At 40.0% G+C, this 11,348-nt stretch overlaps 1 protein-coding gene across 3 annotated transcripts in view; it reads left to right on the forward strand.

Moving 5' to 3' along the window:
* Positions 1-11,348, forward strand: part of Siae (sialic acid acetylesterase) — a 50,107-nt gene that overhangs the window by 3,017 nt on the left and 35,742 nt on the right. For all 3 annotated transcript variants that reach the window (XM_017798676.2, XM_029564568.1, XM_008835117.3), the window contains exons 2-3: positions 1,163-1,324; positions 10,555-10,727. In XM_017798676.2, the coding sequence (XP_017654165.1) occupies positions 1,163-1,324; positions 10,555-10,727 (335 nt within the window). The remainder of the gene's footprint in view (positions 1-1,162; positions 1,325-10,554; positions 10,728-11,348) is intronic.

Below are 11,348 nucleotides of genomic sequence, written 5' to 3' on the forward strand. Positions count from 1 at the left end.
TTTAGGGAACTAGTCTGTTATTCTAAAAGCAGTATAAATAGGCTACCGTGAGGAGATTCCCATTAGCTGCACTGACCTGTTAAGTATACCCTAAGGGGCCTGTCAGCCTTTCTACCTTCCAGGGAGGAAAATGTCAGCCTTGATTCTCTTTCCTGCCTGTCATTTGTATTTAAAAAAGTCTTAAAAAGCTTAATTTTTGTAAATTATTTTCTTTGGGGGATTTTTCATCTGTTTTATTGAGATAAAACTGGACTTAAGTTTTATGATTTTCCTTGTTAAATTTTGATGAGCTCACTGAGATTGTTTGAATCAATGCTTGTTATTAAAAAAAGTACTTTGATATAGGCTGGGAGTTAAAAATAGGAATGATCTTGTTAGAGTGAGTTCTTATTCAGTCTTGTTAGTGACTCTCAGCACAGAATCCACAGATGCAAGTGTGCATCTTGCTTGTGAAGTGGATACGATTGTAACACCTCCTTTGCTTAGATATGTTGACCTTCTGTCTCTTCCTGACCTTATTGTTGTGTCTTGGTTTATCTGAATTTACCTGAGAAGGAAGGAGACTTGGCACAGATATGTGTGGAATACTAGGTTATCAAAAAAACCATAAGAGAAATGATTTGAAGGGAATTAGCATTGATAGGCTGGAAGGAGAAGATGAAGATGGGAAAATACTAGAGAAGCTGTGTTGTAGACAGGCATGCTGTTTTATTCCTTCCTTGCCACTAAGAGTAGGCACAGTAATGGAAAGTTGGGGAAGGAAATAGTTTATTTTTCTCATAAACACCATCTGTGAGATGCATGGCAGTTTCATTTTAGTGATTTAAGGGAGGAATGTTTAGTGGTTAGGGCCAAGTTTCAGAGCAAGAGGAGATTAAGAACTCTGAAGAGAAGGGAGGGAGAGTGTGAATAGTCGTTTTTGCCCTGGGCTCTGAGTTTTTCTTAATGGTCATCTTGTGCTATGATGCCTACTGTTGGAAACTGTTCTTGTTATGTTGCTTGTCTAATTAGAAGCAATGGGATCTAGTTTTAGAAGATTAAAAGGCTTAAGAATAGTCAAATTATTTTGTATAGAGACAGTATGTTACTTCCTGTTTCACCAGATCCACTTAATGCTGAATCTCCTGATGATGTTCCCCTAAGTATTTGCTTAATTTTTTAGGTATTGGTTTTCACTTTGCCTCATACATCGATAATTACATGGTACTGCAGAAGGAACCTTCTGGGGCAGTGATCTGGGGCTTTGGTACACCCGGAGCCACGGTGACAGTCACCCTGTGCCAAGGTCAGGAAACCGTCATGAAGAAAGTGACCAGTGTGCAAGGTAAGATAGCCTATTCCCTGTTCAGCTATTCTGTCTTCTTCTGCCACCTGCTGGATTATCTGAAAATGAATGCTTATGACTTTAGCTCAGGCTGACCATCTATCCATCCATCCATCCATCCATCCACCCATCCATCCATCCATTCATCATCCATCCATCCGTCCATCCATCCATCCATCCATCCATCCTTAGAAGTTGAGTATTTATTATATGGTAGGAACTGAAGATACCATAAATAATAATAAAATTCAAAGTTCTTGTTGTTAGGGAGCTCATTGAACAGAACAAATCATGTAATAATGTGATGAGTGCTATGATAAAAGCATCTGTGGAATGCGTTGAGATACAGAAAAGAGACCTCTACCTCAGTTTGGGTGGTATGGGAACGTTTCCACAGAAGGTGGCATTTGGGCTGAATCATATATAAAAGAGGCAGTGTAGGAGCTGGAGGGAATATGGATCAGTAATATGGTCCTCTTACAGAGGACCCAGGTTTGGTTCCCAGGACCCATATTGGGTGGCTCATGATTTCCTGTAACTCCAGCTCCAGAGGATCTAATGTCCTCTCTGTAAGTACCTGTATGTACATAGTGTACATATTATACTCAAATACCCACATAAAATAAAACAAATCTTTAAAATCTTTTTTAAAAAGAGTTTATTTGGAGGTCTAGCAAAGAACTTTGGTTATGGAAAGCACTGTCTTGGTTCTGATTCTGACACTGTCATTTTAATGACTGTATGACTTTTAATATATTATTCAACATCTCTAGGGGAACAGCTTCTTCATATGTAAAGGGGAATGGCCATAATCCTTATTGGATTATTGTGAGAATTAAATGAATTAACACACATAAAACAGTTGGAGCAATGCTTGGCACCTAACTTTGAGTGGCTATTATTGTTACTACTACTATTATTATTTACCCAGTCATTCAAATATTTATTGAGTGCCTACTGTGTGCCAGATACTGTGCTAGGTACTGGTGATACAATGATGAATAAAAAGATACAGCCTCTCCCTGGAGCTTGAAAGTTAGGGGAGGAGGCAGGGAAATAAACAATTACAGTTACATGTGATAAGTGCCACAGTGAGGAAGGACAGAGTATATGTGAGGGCTTAGGAGGGTAGTAGGGATAATGAACTTAGTCTAAGGCTGGTCTTGAAAGAAGAGGAGTGTAAATTCAGTAGAGGGAACAGCCTGGACAGAGGCATGGAGACAGGAACATACATGTATCACTGGAGAAATGCCTGGCAGCTAGGTTGATCTGGGACACAAGTGACTGGTAGTGGATGACAGATGGGAGGCTTGTTCATCTTTACTAAAGCATATATGTCCTGTATCTATGGATTTTAAGCAACAAAAGTACATGAGAAGATTGATATGGTTTGACAATCATAAGATAGGAGTAGTGGAACTGTTAGAAGGCTCTTATTATACACATGATACATGGTGAGGGCTTGGCCCAAGAATATGGTGGTGAGGATGAAAGTTCAAGATAAGAATCAGCAGTTTTCATGAGCAGAGAGAGACATAAGGGGTTTCTATGTAGAAGAGAAAAAGATGTAGAAGACAGTGTGTGCAGGAGGAAAAGCTGGAAATCTTGGGCTACAGAGTCATGCTAGAGGTAGCCCTGGAGCTATGGGTATAGAGATGAGAGTGAAGCAGGTGAGGAGATGATTCTGGGGGTGGCAGAGTTAGAGAATAAGTCAGTGCTTTGTGCAGTGACAGGAAGTAAATGTGACAGGGAAGCTGGTGCAAATCTTAGTGTCCCTGTAAAGGATTACTGTATTAGTATTGAACCAGTTATCCAATCCAGTGTCATCTTGACCCTGGTGCTGTGTCTTCAGAATTAAGCAAATTTCTGTTTATCAAGTATTTAAAAATGCTATATGCCAGGTATAGAGTCAAGGCAAGGATTTGTATTTCTTAGAGTTTTAAGACGTGCTTGTGTGCGTGTGTGTGTGTGTGTGTGTGTTGCTGGGAACTGAGCTTAGGATCTCACGTATGTTAGGAAAGTGCTCTACCATCGACCTATATTCCCATCTCAAGACTTTTTCAAGGTCAGAATGTTGGACAGAAGTAACAGACCTGGAGGGGAACTTCAGCTGACTGGCAAGTGGTTCTTTGTACATTTAAATGGAGTGGTGACTTGTGGGATGTACTGAAAGTGAAGAGTTCTAGAACTACCACTGTCATTGGTGGTTCTGGTCTGGCTTCAAATGGGCTGTGTGAACTTCTGATCTTCCTGCGTTCACTTCCTAAAGGCTGGGATTATAGGCATGACATCACACTGTTTATACAGTGGTGGGGACCACACCTGAGGCTTTGTTCATGCCAGGCAAACACTCTACTAACTGAGCTATATCCTCAGCACATTAAAAAAAATTTTATTTATTTTTATTTCATGTGTATGAATGTATTTATTGCCTGCAAGAGTCAGTGCACCCGTGTCTTGCAATGCCTGCGAAGGTCAGAAGAGAGTGTCAGATTCCCCTGGAACTGGAGTTATTGATGGTTGTTAGCTGCCGTGTGGGTGCTGGGAATTGATCCCAGGTCCTCTGCAAGAGCAACCAATGGTCTTAACCACTGAATCATCTCTTCAGCCCAGTTCAGCCCATTTTTTTTAAAAGCACATTAAATAATGAGTTTTCATACACATATGCCATTGTACTTTGTTCATATTTGTGCCCCTCCCCCTTTGCTCCCTACTTTCTCCCCTTTCTCCTTCCAAATAGTCTATTGTGACTCTCTCTCTCTCTCTCTCTCTCTCCCCATATTGTATTATGAGAAACAAATTATGCTCCAAACTGACTCACACTCAGAACAAAGTTGGTCACATGGAAATGAAATTCAGCGGCTGTGCCAGCTCACATAGTAACCCCAGAATGAGGAAGAGTGCTGAGAGGTTCCTACACATTTCATTCTTTTTATGTCTGAATTAAAGTCCATTGTAGATATGTACCACATTTTCTTCTTCATTTCTTTATGAGCATCTAGGCTGGTTGCTTTATCTTGGCTCTTGTGAATAGTAGCTCAGTAAACACTGATGTGCAAGTATATGTGTGATATGCTGATTTAGCTTTTTTCGGGAATATATCCAGGAATATACCTTCAGATATAGGTGGATCATATGGTCATTCTACTTTTAGGTTTTTGAGCATACTAATTTTCATAACAGCTGTACCAGTTTATATTCCCATCAGCAGGGTATAAAGTTTCCTTTTTCCCTACATCCTCATTTGTTTTCTTAATGATAGCCATTCTGACTGAGGTGAGGTACAATCTCTCAATATAGATTTTTTTCCTTCCCTCTCTCCCTCCCTCTTCTCTGCCTCCCTCCCCCTTCTTCCCTCTCTCTCTCTCCCTTTCTCCTTTCCCCTCTTCTTCCTCCTCCTCCTCCTCCTCTTCCTCTCCCTCCTCCTCCTCTTCCTCCTCTCCCTCTCCACTCCCATCTCCTCTTGTTCTTTATTTTCAGACAGGTTCTCCTGTATCCCAGCCTGCCCTCAAACTTACAGTGTATTTGAGGATGACCTTGAACTGATCCTCCTGCCTCTACCTCCTGAGTACTACAGGATTACAGATGTGTGCCATCACACTCAGCTTCAGTGTAATCTTAATTTACATTTCCCTTAATGGTTTCAGATGGTCAATATTTTTAATATATTTATTGGCCATTTTGATTTCTTCTTTTGAGAGCCGTTCAGTTAATTTGCCTGTTTATTGATTGGATGCTAGCTCTTTGGTGTTTTCTACTTTGAGTTCTTTATAGAGTCTAGATATTGATTTTCTCCCATTCTGTGGCTGTCTCTTCACTCCAGCAGAGCTTCCTTTTTGTGTCAGGTCCCTCTTAGACATGAGTAGCATCATGTGCAAACACTGGCCCTCTCAGTACCTGATGTTGATTAGAAATCCAAAGAACTGCCATGGTTTAAAAATAAGACCTGGGATTTCTTTGGTGCTAATAATGTTACCAATAAATATTCAAGAGGTGGCGAATGCATAAGCATTATAGAGATAGATACACAAAGCACATGATATTATACAGCACTTCAGTTTGAATTTTTTTCATATGCTTTATTCTTAGAGTTTCACCTCCCTATGCCTGTTTCAGGACTCATGTTTGAGGTGGGCAGAAATGAGGCAGGAAGGTAGGTGGTGACAGGAAGGAATAAAAGGTAATCATTAAAAGACAAGCTTCCTTCTTCCTTTACAATGATCATGAACCTGCCCATTTATCTTGAGTTCAATTTAATAAATGTCTATCAAGGTCTTACTTCACATGAAACACTAAGCTACCAACCCTAGGAAAGTACACAAAGAACACAAATGGTGTTCACTTACCAGAAGCTCACTCTGTCAAGCTGTCCTCTCACACTGAGTGGAGGAGGTTCAAGCGATGTTCCATTTTCTCCACTGCAAAGTGACATGTCATTTGGAGTTATAGTAACCAGAAGAAAGTAAGGGAATTAAGTGATTCATGGACTAGTGATCAAATTTCGGGAATAAAGATTGATGTTATTGGTGGTAGTAGATCCAGTCATCAGATTTTCAAAATTTCAGCTTAGAGAGGTGAACAAACCTGTTTCAGTGGCATCTTACTCTCCTCCTGCCCATGAAGCAAAATGGATGGTATACTTTGGAATAAAGGTAGACATGTAAGACAATTCCCAGAGCAGCCAAGAAAATGTCTCTTAAAAGATATACTCCAGAGCCTGGAGAGAGGGGCTTAAAAGCATTGACTGCTCTTGCAGGGGACCCGGGTTCCCAGCACCTACATGACAGCTAACAACCATCCATAACGCCAGTTCTGGGAATCTGATGCCCTCTTCTGGTTTCCATGGGCATTGCACACATGGTGCACTTACATGCAGGCATACTCATATACATAAAGTAAAAATAAATAAATAAAAAATAAATAAATAAATAAAATGACATACAACAGGAGCTTTTGGATGGCTGGCTTCTATTTCAGATTTTGATGAGAATTCTGAGGTTTTTTAGCCAGATGAACTCAATTTTCCACTTTGGGTACCTTTGAAAATGTTTATCTTATTACCTATAAACCCTCGAGATCTAGAACAAACTGGGTTTTGATAGTCTAAGCTTTTGTCCAGGAGACTGATACTTAAGCACTGAGAAAAATCAAAAGCAGAAGGATGAGCCAGGCATGGTGGCTCATGCCTTTAATCCCAGCACTCAGGAAGCAGAAGCAGGGTGATCTCTGTGAGTTTGAGGCCAGCCTGGTAAATTCCAGGCCAGCTGGGCCAAAATGAGACTCTGTCTCAAAAACCAAGTATATATATTTGGTCAGGTCCTGAATTGGTTCAAACCATGTTTTCAAGTGATACATGGTGATTCTTTCAGACAGGAATAAAATTGTGGAGACCCATCTCAAGGGAGTGTGATGCAGGTGATACAACCAGATTTTGGCTGTTTGTCTTTGTCTTCTTGATTGAGGTAGAAAGAGTCATTGGTTCTAACTTAGAAAAATGTCTCCTTCCCCCATTGCACTAGTGGCTTGTTTACTGGTTTTGTGTGTTACAAGCAAACTACCACAAACTTACAACAGCACACCTTTAACATCTTGTGATTTCTGCAGGTCTGATGTCTGGTCATGGCATGGCTGGGTTTGCTCTCAGCTCAGGGCTTACCATGCTGATCTGAAGGCTAGGCTGTGTTCTCAGCTGGAGGTGTGTCTACAGAGTGATGTTTCCAAGCTAGCTTAGGTTGCTGGCTCAATTAATTCCCTTGAGGGCAGATTGTGTGGCAGCATCTCTGCTCCTTCAGATCTCTGACCCTCGGACCCTTGTTAAAGGGCTGTGAAAGCCAACTGATGGGGGCCTTTAATCATGTCTACAAAATCCCTTCACCTTTTCCATATAATATAACCTAGTCACAAGAGTGGCATTTCACCATCTTTTCTCCTTTTTTCTATTGCTTGGGAGCAAATCACAGATTCTGTTTGCTCTGGAGAGGAGGGGATAATACAAGGCTGTAACTTTAGAGCTCACCCTAAGGTGTGTCTGCCATAATATACTGTAGTTTAAATAATTTTCATAGGCAGTTTTATTGACATAAAGTGTTTAACTTAAAAAAAATTTTTTTTTTTGCATTCTTGTTTAGTGGTGGTGGATTTGAATTTTAAGCTACAGAATAAAAGTAGATCCACAAGGGATAGTTTAGACAGTAAGGCCTTCTTGCTTTTAAGCCACTTTGAGAAGCCACCGACATGTTGCAGCTGGTGAAGAGCCAGGGTTCTGTGTGAAGTGAATAAAGCTACTTCTTTAAGCTTGAGGTTTTTCTTCTTGGGAAGGTAGAGGTCATGGATACTTTTCTCTTCTTTTCTCAGCATCTGAGATTTGGACACAATAACCTGCAAAATAATTAAACTGATATGAATAATAAGAAAAACAAGGAAGTATTTGTGACTAATTATGTCTCTACACAAATTATTTTCATTTTGTCCTTTTGATTATTTGCTGTTTCCATTTTGAGGCTGGAGTTAATTGGGGGACGTGGGGACTAAAATGGAGATAGTTTTTTCTTCTGCCCTTTGCTGTAATACGCAGATCAACAGCTAGAAGCAGACCGCCAGATATGCTGTTACATAAGAAAACATAAAGCCCTAGTCAATTTGCATGGCTTTCTCATCAGTGTAGCCCAGGGTTGGAGTTTATTTTTGTCATTTATTTGATGGGCTGCTTGGCACGTGCTATGCACTCTAAGTAGCTGTATAATGAGAGAGGAAATTAATCTTCCTTGATGGTAGGAAAAAAGAATGCAAGGATGCAGGGATTTGAATGTACCAAAAAAGAAAATTTACAGAAACATGGACTAGGATTGGCAAAAGAGGGAACAAGGTAGCAAGTGACTGTTGTCCAGAAGGCAAGATCGGAGCAACTGTGCCTCAGAAAGTAAAAGACCCACAAAAAACCTGTTGGATGAGGCGTCCAAATTCAGCAGTGGTGAGCTTTATGGTTGAAGGCTGGAGTTTACTATTTGGACTCATCCACATAGACTTGATAGGTTAAAATACCTTCTAAAAAACTCTTAACTGACCTATGACATACTTCCCTTCAACCAACCTGCCCTAAACTGACAAGCCAAAGACAGTTAATTCTCCTTGTAAAACATGGTGGCTTCTGCCTTCATAATCCCTCTCGTGCCTTTGGTCTAAGATGCATCATCACAGCTGCTGCTTCCCGTGGCAGTGCTCACACAGGAGCGAGTCCCATCCATTTTCAGTTGTGTCTGAGACAGTGTGCCCATCAGTGTACTCTGCAGCGCACCAACTTTCTTCTGATCTGATAGGAGGCTGGTGTCTCCTAAAAGTGTTGTGTCTGGGCTCATTTTTCTTTTCTCAAGTAGGAGAAGGAAAATACTAGGAACAAAAAGGCGTTGAAGCCAGCTAGCTGAGAAGAAGGCTCTTTGGGAAGTTGAAGGTGTGTTTTTCTGGGAGGAAAGATGTGGAATACCGGCTTAGTGTTGAGGTCCAGTTTTCTTCAGGCTCTGGGCTCCCCTGGAAGCTCATCCTCTGGTGCTGTGCTTTGCCAATTCCTTTTCCTGCATTTTTATTACTGGGCAGCAATGCTGGTGAGGGTAGTTTTCGTCACACACTAGACAGCCTCGGGAAAATACTTGGTTAATAGCAGTAACCAGGAACACTGTGGTCAGCAGTAGAAGTCTAAAGAATTGTCCTGTGCTAGGCTTTTTAGAAGTTGACCTCATCACCATAAATGAGTGATGTTGGTGACAGGAGGACAGAGCTTCAGTGAGATGTTCAGTGTAGGAAGCCTGGAAAGACCTTGGCAAGCCTGCTTTAGGACAGATTGGAGCGTCTGCCTGCTCAGAAGTGTGAGCCATACGGAGCACATCACACCTGTGCGACACAATCTGTACTAGCTGCCCACTGTTTCCAAAACAGTGATTTTTCTGGTTTAGGTGAATTATACATTTAATATGTTGGTTGTCTGGCTATTAGTCATAGAAATACAATAGTGAACACTTGGTTCTCAGCCTAGTTGGTAGCAAGCTTAGCTGGTTATGTTGAGAGGAGCAAACATTTGGACATTTCCTCCAACACTCTACGTAACCACTTGTGGTCTAAGCTTTTACTAATTTCCTAATGTGTCTCCAGACAGCTCATGCTTCTGTGCTTCTGTGTAGTTCTTGCTGGCTGGAAAGAACCTCACACAGTGTCTAGCACACAGTGGGCACTTGGATGATACTTTTATATTGTTTCTTCTTAGAGGTTGGTGCAGTGACTTTAGGCTGCTCTGTTTCTAGGTCTTCCCATTCTATTCCTTTGAATTTACACTGATCTGATGGCAACAAATTAGGAACCAGTTTATCTTTGACATTTTAATTTTAAAATATTCATTTCTCTCCTTTTCTTGTTTTTGGTTCTTTGATGCATATTATTACCACTTTGAAGGCATTTTCCTTAAATCTCTGAGTATGATGTTGATAATGGATCTAATGACTGAGAGGTAGGAAGAGGAAAGGTATGGTTTCTGAGGAGCAAGCTCTGAATTTCTGAAAAAGGGTCTTGGATACCTTATCTCCTTAGTTGAGTCCAAACACCTTAAAGTCTTGTATATATCTCTAAAAGTAATTGATTGGCCAAGTGAAAATGCCTTTTTCACAGGGATTAATTTATATGCCTCCCACTGCTTGTTGATGTATTAGTTTTTCTGTGCACCTGTTCTTTGATGGGAGAACCCAGTGCTGCTAGTAGCATTACTTGTTAGCAACATGGGAGGAGGTGGGGCTCAATGACATGCCTGAGCCTGCCTAGCAAGGGGATAATTCAGGTTGTAAGTGATTTTCTATAATGTGTGCTCATGTTTGATTGGATAATTGCAAGTTAGTTTGGGGTGTAAATCAGAAAAATTAGATTATGTTAATATTGACAGTTGGATAGTATAACGAGAATTTCTATTTTATGTATTTTAAACTAAACTTACTTGAATTTTAATCTGTGTATTTTTATCTATCCTAATTTAGGATTATAACTGGGTAACTTTTTTTTGTCAATGCCTAAGTTAAAAATAAGAAGGGATTGGTACAGATTAAGGATAAAAATACTGCTGTTCCATTGCCTTGACTGAAATTTGGCCAGTCTTCATAGTTTTGAATACAGTTTACCACAGTGTCTGGGCATAGAGTATGGTCAGGCTTTGGTGACTGGTTGACTAATCTCTTGAAGGCCCATTGTTGTTTCAGACTCTGATACCTGGATGGTGGTACTGGATCCTATGAAACCCGGGGGACCTTTTGATGTGATGGCACAAGAGACTTTGGGGATTATGAATTTCACCCTGAGAATTCATGATGTCTTATTTGGAGATGTCTGGCTTTGCAGTGGGCAAAGTAACATGCAGATGACTGTCTTACAGGTAATTTGCAGAGTCTCAGCAACAATCATTAATATGGAGGGTAATGAAGAAGAAAAAGGTAGAGGCAGGAACAAGTGAAAATGAGCTGTTTATTACTTACTAAGTACTTGCCATGTGCCAAGATCGCATCTGAGTGCTTTCATGTTAAATAATTTGATTTAAAACTTTAAGAAATAAGTCATTAGTTAAATTGATAGTTATGGATTAGCACTAATTGTGTTTCTATAGTCTGATTTTTCTTCTTTAAGAGGTTAAAGGTTACTGATATCCCTGGCTCTTTCTCCAAATCTGAGTTTCTGCTGTAGTTGATTTTTCTTTTCTTGCATTTCGTCATTATCCATCTCTGTTTTTGGTAACTATTTAAAATTGAGGTTTCAAAATCGGTACAAGTAGATGATGATTTCCATTCAGTTCTCTTTTTGAAAAAAATTCATGAGAATGCTTTCATGTAGGTTAGAATTTCTTGTTTTGTTTTTATGGATTTTATTCTTTTTAGTTTCTTTTTTTTCTTAGGAAAACCTATTATTAAATAATGCTACTAAAAAGATGTTTGACATATCTACTTCATTTTGCCATATATGTTTTCTAATTTGCAATCTAAATTCTTAATTCATTTCTTCC

This window comes from Nannospalax galili, unplaced genomic scaffold (genome assembly GCF_000622305.1).
Source record: "Nannospalax galili isolate Female #2095 unplaced genomic scaffold, S.galili_v1.0 scaffold690, whole genome shotgun sequence".
NCBI lineage: Eukaryota > Metazoa > Chordata > Mammalia > Rodentia > Spalacidae > Nannospalax > Nannospalax galili.